The 15,810-nt window shown below is 43.5% G+C and overlaps 2 protein-coding genes across 2 annotated transcripts in view; one reads left to right on the top strand and one right to left on the bottom strand.

Annotated features, from left to right (window-relative positions):
* Positions 1-1,933: 1,933 nt before the first annotated feature.
* Positions 1,934-6,914, bottom strand: LOC146563223 (ras-related protein Rab-14-like). Its single transcript, XM_085295685.1, has 8 exons — positions 6,759-6,914; positions 6,220-6,278; positions 5,783-5,836; positions 4,893-5,070; positions 2,923-2,989; positions 2,540-2,627; positions 2,425-2,455; positions 1,934-2,253 (listed from the first exon to the last, which is right to left on the bottom strand). Exons 2-8 carry the CDS (start codon positions 6,269-6,271, stop codon positions 2,076-2,078), a joined length of 648 nt encoding a protein of 215 aa, XP_085151811.1. The 5' UTR covers positions 6,272-6,278; positions 6,759-6,914; the 3' UTR covers positions 1,934-2,075.
* The window catches only part of LOC146563222 (actin filament-associated protein 1-like 2), a 24,762-nt gene continuing 15,034 nt past the window's right edge, over positions 6,083-15,810 (top strand). The window contains exons 1-2 of the mRNA XM_085295674.1: positions 6,083-6,981; positions 7,498-8,231. Of these exons, the coding sequence (XP_085151800.1) occupies positions 8,216-8,231 (16 nt within the window). The 5' untranslated portion in view covers positions 6,083-6,981; positions 7,498-8,215. The remainder of the gene's footprint in view (positions 6,982-7,497; positions 8,232-15,810) is intronic.

The following is a 15,810-nucleotide window of genomic DNA, read 5'->3' as shown; positions in this document are numbered from 1 at the left end:
GAGCCGTCGTCCACGCCTGGTTTAAGGTTAAACGGCAGCACACCTGCTGGTGAAACACTCCCCCTGGTGGTGAAACTTTTAATGGCTTATGGACCTTCAACTCCATCTCTCCGGGTTTTGTCACTTCTGGGACTCAAAGGAAACATTTCTCGGGTATTTTGTTAATTTTAGTGTAAATAAGCAGAAATACAGGTAGACTAATTCCAGGTTAACTGATCCAAACTCTAAATGCAAAAGCTGCTCCCTCCCATTAGTGCTCACAGACTTTGGTGGTTTAAAAGTGTGAAATGAAATCTGGCAGAGCATCACTCGGAGCTTTGGGAAGCTTTTAGTGCAGGAATGATTTTTCAAAGAGGAAAACAGTAGATCCAGAAACCATGAAGGCATCATTTTCTCCACAAAGCACATTCTCCCTCAGATACGCTCGCTGGTGTCTACGTGACGTTTGAAGCAGTGACGTCTCCACAGCAGCGCGGCGGAAACCAGAGAAAGCACAGTGATAAAGTGCAATCCTGGCTCAACAACGCAAACACAATGGCCACAAGGGGGAGCTGTGGGAACATCCTGTATTTATTTGGTTAAAACCAAAAACAGAAACAAGAAAATAATGAAGGCATTTAATAAAAATCCATCCTGAACTGATCCAGCGAGGGGCCGGAGAGACGTTCGGGTTCTTCATCCCTCACAGAGCGACCGAGACTCACATCAGTTCACAGACTTCATAAATTGAAAGGGTGGCTGTGTGGGTGGAGCTGCAGGCGCAGACTGTCTCATCCGATGGTTCCTAACCGACCTTCCGACCTCTTTCCTGTCACTATTTTCCTCCCTTGGAGCTGGGAGATGGGAACTTGCAGTAATTTTCATGCATTCAGACGATGCATTCAAATGACTTTCATACTACACAGCAGTGGTGAAAAAACAAAACCTGGCAGCTGTACTGGCTTCGTGCAGACAAAAAGAGGCAATAAAAGCTAAAACGCCGTCACGACTCGATGGTTGGGGTGCTCCTTTCTCGTTGCTCTCTCAGCTTCTGCTTCCTAAAATAACAGAGGTGGATTTCTGCAGGAGCTCAGAGGCTCCTTCAGTCAGCTTCCAGCTTCACAGCGCTCAGGTGTCCTCTTTGGTTCTGAAGGTGACAGACGTCCGCTGGCCTGCGCTCCGGTTCAGTCTACAAGCTCACAACATTTCCCTGCAGAGAGCTGAACATCCCGGGTGAGCCGAGACATCCAGGCAGAGCCAACCGAGGGATGGAGTTTGAACGTAAATCAGAATTGGGAACCTGGACTCGGACTGAGAGCAGCGAGTCTGCTTATTTTGAATTTCATTTTGTCCCAATTTGGTTTTGTTTGTCTGAATTTAAACATTTTACTTATGGGAGAAAAAACGAAAGATGCTAAATCTGTGAAACCTTCACTTTAGTCCGGATTCAGTCGACCCTACTCTGGACTCTGCACAGTCCAGGCCGCACGCCGGCCCGCCGTAGCTGACTGACAGGAGTCCTCCGTGATTGCCAGCGTTCACCGTCACGTCCTGCTGCGGCGGTTTGTCTGGGTCGGTCTGATCAATGGCGCTGATTGGTTTGTTGATAAGGAAGCCCGAATTTTATGGAAAACCAAATGTGGCGTACTCACGATGATCCTGATCGAGTCTGCAGGAGGTTTTTAATGCGTGTGAGCTGAAGCATCCTCGATGGAGACGCGGTGGGGAGAGCGGCCCAGTTTAGGGGAGTTCTCTGGTTTTGAGATTAAAGCGTTGTGGTTTACAAAGGCCAGATTGACACAGGTCTGTGCTCAGACTGGTTTTGGATGAGGTCGCCGCCTCGGTTGGTCCTGATCTGGGAGCCTTTCTGAGCCAGTTCACGCTGCAGAGATGTGCTTCTAGATTTGGTTTTCAGGATCGGGTCAGAGTTGGTAAAGTCTCGAACGGATGGAGGATTGTTGAATCTTGCTTTGGATTAGAAAACGGCGGGTGGACAGCGCCGATGATGAGTGTGGACTGGTTCTGGGTGTGAGTGTTAGTGCCCGGCGGAGTCCGTGTGTCGGTCTGTTCGATGCGTTCGTACTTTCTGTTCAAGGTTAACAGCTGCAGCCTTCCTTTGCTGGCTGGTTGTCGGGGTTGGGGCGCCCCCCCTGCAGTGTCGAAGGTTTGTGCTGGACTCCCGACTCGGCGGCGTTCAGGTCCAGGCTGCCATCTTGAATGTTCTGGTAGATCCTCTTCGCTGCCTCCAGGAAGGCCTCCTCCACGTTCTCGCCTCTGCAGAAGAAGCAGAGGCCAAACTCGTCAGGACTTATTAAAACATCGGTCATCACAAAGACCCAGAAACACGTGTTCATGCACTTCACCGTTCTGTGGTGTGAACGGGTTTCTGAATGAATCGTAACCATCGAGCCACTACGAGCTTCCTCTCTAACACGCCGTACTTACGTCTTGGCACTGGCCTCCAGAAACAGCAAACCTGAGAAACAGGAAGCAGAAATCAGAGGAATCAGCGAGTCTCCGTCTGCTGCTGAGCGTTTATCTGATCGTGCGAGCGTCTCACCGTTCTCCTCGGCAAACTGTTTGGCCTCCTCGTACGTCACGTCTCTCTGAGCCTCCAGGTCGGCCTTGTTGCCGATCAGAATGATCACCTACGACACGGAGACACGCAGACTGAGCAGCGACTCTTCAGCGCGTCACAGGTTAAAGGATGTTTCGTGCACAGCAGCTTAACAGGTGTTTGTTAGCTGCACGGGGTTACTGCCATAAACGTGAGCAGGGATGTAATAACTGTTTACTTGTAGCTGCGGTCCAGCCAAGTCTGTTTACGCACCGCAGCTCTGGGTCACTTTCACCTTCAGACTCCATTTTGAAATCATTCTCTCTCTCCTGCCTGAAAAGAAGATTTAAAAGAGTCGCCACAGAAGTCTGCGTGGGCGCACTCACCGTGTTTGGGTTGGTCAGGTTCCTGGCGTCCGTCAGCCAGCTGCTCAGGTGATTGTAGGTACTTCTCCTGAACACACAAAAATAACAAAGTCAATACACTCTCTGAACGTTTGTCTGACATTTAGTCCACAGCAGCATCGACTGTCAGGGCGCCATCAGAGTCACCGCCTGGCAAATATTTAGTCTGGATGAGAATCCTACAAAGGAACCGGTTCTTGGTCGACCTGCTGCTTTCAAGTCACTCTCTAAGATTTAAAAATTACCGCCCACCATCAGCCAAGAGCAGGTGGAGGCCTCCATCAACAACCTCATCACATGAAACATAACACTACTTTTAAAGGGACAGTCTACACCCTGCATCACACATGAGTGTGATCCACAGAAAATTCACTCATGCAGGAACTTTTTCCTTTCTCACGTCTACATTCAAAAGTGGCTTCAGGGCGATTAATGTTTTAAGGTTGATCCTACAATAATACACACAGAGAAAAACCCAACAATCATATGACCCCCTATGAGCAGCACTTTGGTGACAGTGGGAAGGAAAAACTCCCTTTTAACAGGAAGAAACCTCCAGCAGAACCAGGCTCAGGGAGGGGCGGGGCCATCTGCTGTGATTGGTTGGGGTGAGAGAAGGAAGACAGGATAAAGACATGCTGTGGAAGAGAGACAGAGGTTAATAACAGATATGATTCAATGCAGAGAGGTCTATTAATACATAGTGAGTGAGAAAGGTGACTGGAAAGGAAACACCCAATGCATCATGGGAATCCCCCGGCAGCCTACACCTATTGCAGCATAACTAAGGGAGGATTCAGGGTCACCTGGTCCAGCCCTAACTATATGCTTTAGCAAAAGGGAAAGTTTGAAGCCTAATCTTGAAAGTAGAGATAGTGTCTGTCTCCTGAATCCAAACTGGAAGCTGGTTCCACAGAAGAGGGGCCTGAAAACTGAAGGCTCTGCCTCCCATTCTACTTTTAAATACATGGACAGATAGAGCTGGGTGTCATCTGCATAGCAGTGTAAATGTATGCTATGTCTTCTAATGATGCTGCCTAAGGGAAGCATGTATAATGTAAACAGAATTGGTCCTAGCACTGAACCCTGTGGAACTCCATAATTAACCTCAGTGTGTGAAGAGGACTCTCCATTTACATGCACAAACTGGAGTCTATTAGATAGATATGATACAAACCACTGCAGTGCAGTACCTGTAATACCTACAGCATGTTCTAATCGCTCTAATAGGATATTATGGTCGACAGTATCGAACGCTGCACTGAGGTCTAGCAGGACAAGCACAGAGATGAGTCCACTGTCAGAGGCCATAAGAAGATCATTTGTAACCTTCACTAAAGCTGTTTCTGTGCTGTGATGAGCTCTGAAACCTGACTGAAACTCTTCAAATAAACCTCTGCAGATGATCTGTTAGCTGTTTGACAACTACTCTTTCAAGGATGTTTCAGATCCACCAAAACAAAAAAAGCTGAGCACAGAGATAATGCTCAGTTCCTCATGCCTCAGTGCACACTTCCTCCTGCACAGTGATATAGCTGGTGGATGTAGACTGTAGAAAGAAAATAGTTCTGACGTGAAGCCGCTCACCGGAGCGTCTGTGGATCACTTCCATTTTTATCAGTTTACTTTGTTTTAACTGACGTATTTAATCTAACATGACTTTACATACACCTTCATCATTTATTATTCATCTAATGGTTCGACTTTTTCTACTAGGACAGAAACTTACATTCATTTCGTGTATGTTTTGTATGAAATGATCTTCACTGCATATCTGATTTGTTTTGTTGGTTTTTGTCTTTTTATCAGTTTGTGATCTCAAACAACAAAGTGCTGAATTAGCAGCTCGACAGGACGGAGCAACCAGAGTTTTACATTTATGGTGAACTGTCCCTTTAAGTAAACAGGACACAGATTTCTCCTCCTCCATCCACCCTCGCCTGCCTAGGTACCTGGTGATGTCGTAGACCATGAGGGCCCCGGCGGCCCCCCTGTAGTAGGACCTGGTGACGGCCCTGAACCGCTCCTGACCCGCCGTGTCCCATATCTGCAGCTTCACCTTCTGCCCGTGAACCTCCATGATCCTCGTCCCGAACTCCACCCCGATGGTGTGAGGACAGTCTGCCATGACTGCAGCGCACACACACACACACACACACACACACACACACACACACACACACACACACACACACACAGGAATTGGACGGGCAGTGGTCACCAACAGGTAAGTAAAGGTAAAAATGTTTGTGTTTGTCGCTGTCTCAGGCACAAACACACGAAATCTGTTATCAGAATGAATTTCATGAAACCATCCAGATAGAATCAAACACACGAGTCGCTTTTTGTTTTTTTCCTAGCATAACAAACTGAATGCTAAAAGCTAATCTATTTACATTGTTCATCAATTCAAAGAAATCCTGTTAAATGTTTCCAAAGTTGGAGGTTTACGGTTACATCAAAATGAAGAAAAAAAAAACATAAATCGATATTTATGAAGCCCGAACTTAACACTTGATCATTATTAAGATATTTATATGATAAACTAGAGCCGTGCTGTTAAACAGCTAAGACGGATTCCTAATCAACAAACTTGACATTATTAGAAAAAAGACTCTAAAAGTCAGCCTGAACTGATTTTCCACTGCTTGCCTTTCAAAATAAAAGACCTAGAAACACAGGCTGTACCACTTTGCCCCTCATACCCAAACAGTGGTGGTAAATTTTAAATATCCATAACTCACAATTTCATCATACATGTATAATAACAATAAAAGCCTATTCTATTCTATTCTATTCTTAAACTTCAGTAAACAAAGAGAAGAAGAAAAGCAGCACTCACACTTCTTCTCTGTGAACTGATGCAGCAGACACGACTTCCCGACTCCCATATCACCTGCAGACAGACAAACACAGGTGAGGTCGGCCACCAAGGATGACAGTGATCAGGAAACACCCGGATGAAGCGTTTTTACTCCCCGTGATTGAAGTGTTCCTGCTCATTCACCGTCCAGTTTCACTCCTGGACTTTACCAGAGCAGCGCTGCATGAGTCACAGCTCAACATCGTCTTTATTTAATATCTGCACCCGCTGCAGACACTCCACATTTACCAGCGCCAGGTTCTGCACTTCTGCAAGCTTAGTCTAGAAGGAGGGAGTTTACTGATGTGAGGGGCAGCGATCACGGATACAGAACGGTTATTATAAACGGACTCATGCAAAGCTGCTCTGGCAGAGCTGCGGGAGTAAACACAGGAGCTGGAGCTCGGGTCACTCACCGATGATGATGTATTTGAAGATGTAGGAGTAGTTGTAAGGTGCGGCTGTCATCGTGATCCTGCGGAGAGAAAACAAAGAAATGTGTTTGGTTTAAACCGAGAACCTGAGCTCAAACACGGGGCTCCACCCTCGGTCTGAGCCCGGTCACAGTGATCCTCGGAGCTCGGTCTGAGCCTCCAAACACACCGAGTGAGACACAAACAGCTCAGAGAAGGAAGCAGCCGGCTGAGCTAGCAGAAGCTAACGCCGAGCCCAGCGTTAGCTTTAAACACCGTGACAGCCCCGCGGAGAGGAAGCTTTCATCCTCATCACACGTATGAAACGCTGACGGCTCAACCACAGGAACCCCCCGAGGAGTCCCCCGAGCCCCCCTGGAGCTCCACTCCTGGAGCTAAGTGGCTAACAGCTGCACTGCTGTCTACGCCTTGCTAACAGCTAAACGCTAACGGCAGGAGGTCACTTTCTGAAGCTTTTACAGTAAAAACAACCGAATAATAAACCAATCAGACAGGAGGCGTTACACGTCGCTGTGTTTTACCTTCAGTCCGGGTGTCTATCCGACCTGTAAAGCTGCTTAAAACGCTGGTTCGCCGGGTAGTTTTATCTAACTTGATGGGTCGCTTGCTGAGCCGTCAGGAAAATCTTCTACCTCTTCCGCGACTCTTCCTCATCAAGGAGAAAAGAGGTAGTATCGCGAGACTTACAGCTTCCTACTGCCGCCCAGCGGACGAGAAGGGGATTTAGACACACCCAACCGTCCCGTTTGTAACTTTATTTATTTACATCTTTCTTTCTTTCTTTCTTTCTTTCTTTCTTTCTTTCTTTCTTTCTTTCTTTCTTTCTTTCTTTCTTTCTTTCTTTCTTTCTTTCTTATTTTTTTAAAGTGACCCAAATTAGTTAATAGAAGCTCTTGTTTCTATAGATATATGTTACCAAATTACTGCGACAATGAAAAACACTGAAAAATGTGACGATTGTCTGCAGGTTTGCAGTCAGAAACAGAAGGGTTCCTTTACCCTTTAACTCCTAATGGGGTTCACAGAGGTCATATGTAGTTATTTTGAAAATGTTTGACTGAAATAAATGAGCTTCTAATGTTGCAAGAAGGTCCTGAATTAGGCTCCACCATCAGGCTGGGGTCTTTTTGTGTGGAGTTTGCATGTTCTGTCCAGGTACTCCAGCTTCCTCCCACATTCCAAAGACATGCAGTTAGTGGGGTTAGGTGGAAACACTAAATTGCCCATAGGTGTGAATGGTTGTCTTTCTCTTTGTGTTAGCCCCGTGACGACTGGTGTCCACTCCAGTTTGTGTCCTGCCTCTCGGCCTACAACAGCTGGGATAGGCTCTACCACCCCCGGGACCCTGACAAGCGGAAGCAGCAGAGGATGGATTTTGTCGATACAGTTGGACAAATGAAAACATACATTATATTTATTGAAAACATAAACTTGGTTTAATATAAGTAAATTACAGGATATTCTCAAGTAGAAGAATAACTTATATTTCTAAATAAAAAGAGGCCTGAGTAATTTTGTAATCCAGCTGCTCTCCCTCGATTTTCTGATAGCTGTGGAATTATTATTATTATTATTATTATTATTGTTATTATTATTACTTTAGTTTGTGGAGCATCACTGAAGAAACCCTTAAAGCCAGAATGTTAGCAGATATTTTTCTTCTTGTGTATTTTCTAAATGTGTTTGTGTACTGGATGATAACAGTGGGCACATTGTTAAAGTGACTTTGTATTTAAGGTTTCTCTGTGCATGCCCGTGCATAATGAGAGCACTGGCTCGCCCTCTCTCTCCTCCCTCCTGTGCTGAGGTCACAGACGCGTTCAGACAGACTCGCCTGGCAGAACTCAAACTGCTTCTCACAGAGCAGATAGAGGGAGTTCAGGGAGGAGGAAACAGGAGGAAATCTGTTTGCCGTTTGATGTTGGATTCTTTAGCAGAGATATGAGCCTGAGGATCAGCAGACACTGAGACGACCGACATGGACAAACAGAAAGGTACCGTGACCCACAACAAGTCTTACAGATGTTTCAGGAATAACGACAGAGGCATAAAACTCATCCACACATGAAACCTGACGTTACCTGATATTTGTTTTTTATATTTAAAAATGTTTCACATGTATGAAATCATACACAGCATGCATGTTTCAGATGTAATCTGATTACAAATGGAGATTTACTTTGAAACTTTCCTTTAATGTGTTTAACATCCACGTACTCTTTTGTCTTTCATATCACGTGGAAAAAAAATGTTAAAACTAATTGTAATAAAGTACTAACAAAGCACTCAGCAATTACCAGGGCCAAAACTTGCAGTTCCTCCAGTTTCCACCGGGGGCAGCAGCGAGTCGGTCCCTATAGACTCCCATGTTAAAACTTTACAGCAGTAATAAACACTTTTACAGCCCGATGTAAACTGTTCGGTCTCTGTAGGTATATTTGTGGTGGGTTGTATAGGTCACCTGTAAAAGGTTTAAGGTTTGCATTCATAGGGGCGTGGCCTCTTTGACTGACAGGTGGATGGTGACGCAGGTGGCTGTAGCTGCTAGCTGTCTGCTAGCGTCACCTGAACTGGACTTTTGGACCGTGTTTGTGCTGTTGGAGCCTTTCGGAGCATTTTAATGACATCATCAGACCAATAATACTGCTGCTGTGAGGTCACTGTAGTAACAGACCAATCCAGTAAGAGAAAGTTAGGGATTCTGACTGGATGTTACTTATTAGCAAGTATCTGAGCTAGCTAGCATTACCTGATATGCAGTTTTTATGTTTATTTCCATGTTTGTCTATCATATTAATATATATACGCTGATATTTTGGCTGCTGACTCATGTGACCACTAGAGGTCAGGTGTGAGTTGATATAAGTTGTACTATATTTATTATTTTGGGATGTTTTACGTTTGTAGTTATGAACAAATCAAACTAACCTTAGGCTTGTGTTGTATTGTGTATAAAATATTTAGATGGTGGTAATAGACTTGATTTCAAATGACTGGTTGATTAGATAGTTTAAATTCATTCATTAAAATCGGTATAAATAAACAGCAAAAAGCCATGCTGTTCTCTAACAGTTTAATTTATCTTCTGTATCATGTGAGAAACACTTTGTATATGAGCATGTATGTATTTGTGGCCAAAGCAGCTTTAAATCAAAGGAAGTGTTGACAGAAGGAAAAGGGCCATGATGCTGCTATAACTGGCTCCAGCTGAAAAGTTTAGAAAAAGCTGAAAGTGATTTAAGTTACTTTACCATGAAAACCAAACCCTAAAATTATCTGAAAGACAGGATTTCTCCTCACCGCCTGTGTGTGGGTACTTGCACAGCTATCTTTGTGGGGACCTATGTATTTATTGACTTTTTAAGGACCCTTCTGTGTTGTGAGGACAGACTCTTAAAGGCCCGTTTGTGGGTTTGGATTTAGTTTAAGGGTTCATGTTAAAAAGAGGTTTAGGTTAGGGGGCCGTGAAAGGCCTCAGAAGGTCCTCACAATCACAGAAGTACAAACATGTGTGCAGCAGGGTGTGGAGCAGCTTTCTTTAATCTGGCTGGCAAGAGAGCAGAAACATTTACATTACTGCGCTGCTGTTTCCTCAAACTGACCCGCTTCCAGCTGGAGGCTGACCACCTCCCCACTAACCTGCTGCTAACTGGGACCTGTAGCCACTTTGCATTTTTATTGTTGTTTGTAACAACAAGTAACTCTGATTAGAGCAAACCAAAGTGATTTGAGAGATCAGTGTATCTAGATAACTCCCTGAAGTAACCGTACCACATTTAACGAGGTAAAAATACTCAGCAACATGTCCAACGTGTAAATGAGAAACTAAAGTATGTTCAGCTTCGTGTAACTACAGGTGTTGCAGTAAAATGCATCAGCAGCATGTCCCCATTGGGGCTGTTTTATCTACGTTATATATAGTAGATGATGGTTTTTAAAATAGGGTCAGCCCCCCCAAGAGGTCACCAGGTCATGGGATGATTTATGGGAAACAAGTAAAATCTATTTCCTGTTTTCAGAGCTAATTTAAAGTTTTTTTCTATAAATTTTGAGTAGGTCTTGTACCTCAGACTGAGCGCTACCAGGAGGAGCTGGGAAACATCAGAATACTCCTTTTAGCCAGCGATTAGCACATGAGGTCAGGAAACAATCTGACTTAATGGCAGAAAAATGTTAAAATTGTTGGTGTGGATACTTTAAAGACACAAACACACAGAAAATCTAAACAGTCTATTAGCTCAGTCTCCAGAGAGCAGCAGCGGGAGGAGGAGGAGGAAGTGATGATGATGAGGTGGAGGAAGGAGGATAGACGAGGACAGATGGGTATTTCTGATAGTTGCGTTGCTAACATACCACTGGTGTGATAAAGACTCCACAGCAACAGGAGGATGGATTGTGACACGTTCTCCCTTACAGAATAAAAATGATGTTTTCTACAGAAAAAACACGGACGTAACCATGTGACTTCACCCATGGGTTTCTGGGACTTTTCATAGCGTTTCGGTTGCTTCCATGTTGTGAAACGATTAGTGGTGGTGAAGCCTCACAGACAGCGATCAGCTCAGCAACACAGGGCCAAGCAGTTTGTGTATCAGGCTGTAAACATGTTTATTTCTGCTGTCAGATTATAATGTGGACGTCTGTGGGACTGCCTCACTGCTGGTGCCCCTGCTGGACGTTACAGGAACTGCATGTTCAGCCTCTGTGGGAGCTTCTTTCACAGTTTTTAAATGATGAACTAAGTTATTAGGAAAACTACCTCACCTATGTTAAAACATACCACGTATGTATTATTGTAGGGTCTACCTTACACTATAAAGCACCTCGAGGTGACTGCTGTTGTGATTCGGCGCCGTATAAATAAAACTGAATTGAATTAATTGTGACAAAGTGATTCAGGTTATGGTCGTCTAATATTACATTTTATTTGATGACCTGAGAAACAAAAGTGACAAATAACAAAAAAAGAAACAGTAAAAATGTTTTTTCGCAGCGCTGTAAGCAGGTTTATGTAAGTGTAGATGATCTAATGCCCAACGACAGTCAATTATCGGGTATCAGAACCTGAACGAGCTCTGTGGTTCCAGCGACTGCCCCCTGATTGGACAACGCTGGACAAACTGCTTCCTGGTTGGATGTAATTGCTGCATAATGTTGTTAGGATATCATTGTTGTGATGGACACCATTGGTACTGTAGTGTGACCGGTTTCAGCTGGAAACGTGACTTTTAGTTTAAACTGCTGAAGCAGATGCGTCGCTGTGGTCAGTCGAGTTATTTGTTTTTGACGGATTCGTTTAGGTTATGGTTTAAGGATAAGTGTCCAGGAAATGAATGGAAGTTAATGTACTAATGATGTAAACAGGCCTGAAAGTGTGCACTGCAACATCAAAGCCCGAGACAGGAAGTAATGCAGATGGTCAGATAAAAAGCGTTCAGCAACACAAACTCTTGATTCTGCGTCCGTCCAGCAGCCGTCCGTCTCTGTCTCCTTTCTGCTGTTGTTGTTCGTCTTCAGGGTTTGTGGGTGTTTGAGGAATTTGCAGCTCGCTGCTTAAACAGCAGTTTGATTTAAATCAGCATCAGAGGAGTTAATCAGGAACATTTAGCCCTCGTCTCCCACTCGGCTCACAGCGTGAATGGACTCGGCCTCTCTGTATGAATGAGCCACCGGACAATCAGCTGCTGTTTCCTCTGCATGTTTTTACATGTTCTGCTCTGTGTTGTACTGATGATGACTCAGTACAGTTTACGTCTAAACAACAACAGAAAAGCATTAAAGACTGAAAACCTTTACTTAGTTACACCTACTCTGTGTCGCTGTTTCCCATATCCTTATATAAATACTGCATCCACACACACAGATGCTAATTAGTGTTCAGAGCTTCACTTCCTGGATGGTCTGAAGCCACAGTTATTGTCAGGTAATAGCTTTAGGAAACTCTAGTCATTACTGAGGATGTCCTCCATGTCCTTAATGTGAGTCTAGTCATGACTAAAGGTTGTAAAGGTTTATTAGGAGGTTCTATTTATCTGTGAAGTGGGCTTTTGTGGTGCTAAGGGAAGTTTTGTCGCCATCGAAGAGGTTCTAGTCATCCTTTAGGAGGTCATGCTTGTCTCTGAAATCCTCGAGGTGGTTGTGAGGTGATGTTCTACAGGTCTATGAGGTATTTTTCTGTGAAGGGACTCTTACATACTCTTTAGGAGGTTGAAGAGATTCTAGTTTTTCTTGAGAACGCTGCGCTGGCCTCTGAGGATGTTTCAGACGTGCTAATGTTGGTTCTAGTAATGATTTGTGTAGTTTTGGATGGGGTTTGAGACATCTCCTAAGTGGTTATCTGTGAAGAGGGAACTTTAAGAGGTTGTGGTTGTCACTGAAGAGGTTCTATTCATCCCCTGGAAAGTTAAACTGGTGAGCGAGGGTGTTCTAGAAATCTTCATGGTGGTTGTGTGACTGGAGATCGCAGAGAGGTTCTAGAGGTCTTTTGAATGCCCGTCTGTGAGGGTGCACTTGAATAACTTTTGGGTCCCCTGTAGTAGGGGTGGGCGATATAAACAATATACGATAGAAACGATATAAATTTGGCCAACGATAGAGATTTTGACTGTATCGCGATAGCGCATGTTGATGATGTCATCAAGCTGCGGCTGTTTTGGTCGAAAGCATCGCAGTGGCTACAACCATTATCATTCACAGCAAAGAGATGAAGCACATTTGAAATATGGGGAAAGCCAAAAACTGCGCTTCCTCCACTTCTGTAACATTGATTCATTAATGTTGGATTCTCTGCAGCTGTTCTATCCACATGTTGTTGCAGTATATTAACTCATTCACTGCCAGCCATTTACAAATCAGGTAACTCCCCACTGCCAGGGTTTTTGAGCATTTTTACTCATTTTTGAAGAGCCACAGAAAACTGTGTGTTATGATCATATAAACGCTGAACCTACCAAAATGAAGAACAGACTCTCTTCTATCATCCAAAAAAAAAAAGCTTGTTTCTACCATTTTCCATTCTTTAGTAATCAGCTGTAGAAGAGAGGTGGGTTCCACCAAAAATGCCTGTTTTGACCAACAAAAGGGAGAAAACGAGCTTTTTGTGAAAAATACATTTCAAGCAGAAAAGTGTCTTTGACACTAATATTTCTTGCTTTGTGACACCTCTAACATATAAAATAGTTTTTCACTTCTATAAAACAGAAATAACACTGAGAAAGGTTATGTTTTATCAAAACAATTTATTTACAAATATATGAAAAAATAAAATTCACTGACAAGCTGCCCGAGGTTGTATTCTAGCCCCTCCCATTGAAAAACGTAATTGACGTCTATAGACGTCAATGGCAGTGAATGAGTTAATAACTAACCTGGTATTGTGGATGAATAATCTCAGTTGTTCTCCTGACTGAAGTTTGGCCCGTGTATAGCATCCTGCTATGCGACTGCATTTGTCCCAAACCACCAGAATCCGTCACGTTAACTTTTATCGAGTGGAAAAAAAGTTGGCGTTCATCCTCCAGCTTCACTATGTTTATGCTAACATAGCTGTGTCGCTAGCAATCACGTAGCACAACATTATATACCAGGTAGTCCAACTTCAGTAACCCTACAAACGTCACTGCTGTTTAGTTTCTGTCTTCATTTATGTTGGAAGTGACAGCAGAGCTGTACGTTTGAATTTGTTTCAAAAATCTCAGTCAGAACATGGTATGAAATGTTTAGGTGGAAACTAGTGAGCTAACCTCCTGCTAACTTCTAACTCCGTTAAATGTAATAAATTCTGTTTTCATGGATGTTAAACTTAATTGTTACACCCGATAAAGCAGCAACGCTGATCATTTAATTAAAAATGAAAGAATTTAGACACTTTTTAACTCTCAGTGTTCGTTTGACTTTGGGACCTGAAGCTGACGGAGTTTTGGGCCCAGATTACTCCGTGAAGCTCCTCACTACGGCAGCAGTAATGCTCTGACGAGCCATCAAACAGTGCAGCTTATCAAAGTTGTACTAAAACATTTTTAACAGATTTCTGCAGCCAAAATCGGTTCGAGGTCAGTAAGCACAACCAGAATTCATACATAAGGAACTCTCGATTTTTGAGAAAATTAAAGAATTTTAAGTGTGGAAAACACGCTATACAGAAGAAAAGAATATATCGTGATATATCGTTACCGCACATGCTTCATATTATATCGCGATATGAATTTTAGGCCATATCGCCCAGCCCTACCCTGCAGGAGATTGCAGAGGTTCCTGTTTTCATTTAGAAGTTCTACTGGCCATGTTCTAGATGTCCTTATGATGATTATAGTGATGATTTATGTAGTTTATATGGACATTAGGCAGGTTCTAGGTGTGGTCCTTTAGGAGGTCATACCAGTCTCTGGGTTCCTGGGAGTGCTTATGGTGTTGAGAGGTTAAAAAAACAGTTTTCAGAGCTTTTTGTACATTTTTGTTTTGTTTTTTTAAAACGAATATAACTGTGGACTGTTGGACATCCTTAATGATTCATGTTAAACTAACAAAGGCCCTGACAGGCTGCTCTTACCTTCACTAAATGTTTTTGTTCTGTAATAAGTAAAGCTGACGGGGGATGGTCAGTTTGCTACGAGCAGGTTGATTAAACATGAAAACTGTGATGAAGTCCGTCTGTGTTCGTGTTATGAATGAAGCCGTTGTTGTGTGTGAATGAATACTCACTCTGTTTCACTTCAGAAGATAAGAGCTGAAATCATTCAAAGGCAGAAAAACAAGATGCTGATTCTTCACTCTCAGACAGAAACACACATCAGCCGCGGCTCCTCATCTGCATCCTCAGATGATCGTAATAAAATGTGATTCACATGTAAAAGTCAGTTTCATACAGAACAACAGTCTGACCGCACCTGTTCAGGTAAACGTTTCCTGCACAAATATGCAGATGTTCTGGCCTTCACGTGTTAATTGATGACAGGATGCAAACTGATAAGCTCCTGGCTCCTGCCAATATTTAACTCAGAGTAAACACAGTTACATCACCTGAATCCCTGCTGTGCACAGGAACTCGAAAAGTTCGTTGTTTCTTTTTTCTTATCACATGAGAGAAAACTCATTATGGAAACTCAGAGCAGAGAAACAAAAACAAAAATGGATCTTATCTCGGCCAGCTTACACTCAGACTGTGGGAGCAAACCCACCTGCCACAGTAACAATCTGCCCAAACACACACTGTCCTCATAGTGAATCCCAAAATCTCAAAGAAATGATGCAAATATGCAGTTTTTAACATCCAGGAAACTATTTACACCCCTTCAGTCCTCAGATATTTTTACATTTCAGAATCATGAATCACATCTGGATTCATGTAAATTGCAGCTGTGGGTCAGACGCTCACTTTGCTGTATCCACTTATTTTTATCAAAACTAAAGTAAGACCTCGTTTTTCCTGGGCTGGTTCAGCCAAGCAGCCGATAGTGTGGTTGAACCCACACCGTCCATATTCAGTCTCTTTCTGAGAGACATAAATGAGTGTTGGGGTCGATTTGAAGGAGAAGACGGCCAAAATCAATCACTCCACTCGGAAACGAAGGAAGA

The sequence above is a fragment of the Mchenga conophoros genome, linkage group LG12 (genome assembly GCF_057382185.1).
Source record: "Mchenga conophoros isolate Kocher_MC1m ecotype Shallow Benthic linkage group LG12, M_conophoros_male_GT1.1, whole genome shotgun sequence".
Classification (NCBI taxonomy): Eukaryota; Metazoa; Chordata; class Actinopteri; order Cichliformes; family Cichlidae; genus Mchenga; species Mchenga conophoros.
This window is presented reverse-complemented; position numbering and strand designations above follow the sequence as displayed.

Bases quoted from the DNA above. Each gene is read 5' to 3' on its own strand.
- LOC146563223 (XM_085295685.1), bottom strand. From the start codon at position 6,271: ATGACAGCCGCACCTTACAACTACTCCTACATCTTCAAATACATCATC. The intron at 2,990-4,892 runs GTACCTAGGCAG...TTGTGTGTTCAG, and splicing joins ATGGTCTACGACATCACCAG to GAGAAGTACCTACAATCACC. The intron at 2,456-2,539 runs GTGAGACGCTCG...CCTGTTTCTCAG, and splicing joins ACAGTTTGCCGAGGAGAACG to GTTTGCTGTTTCTGGAGGCC.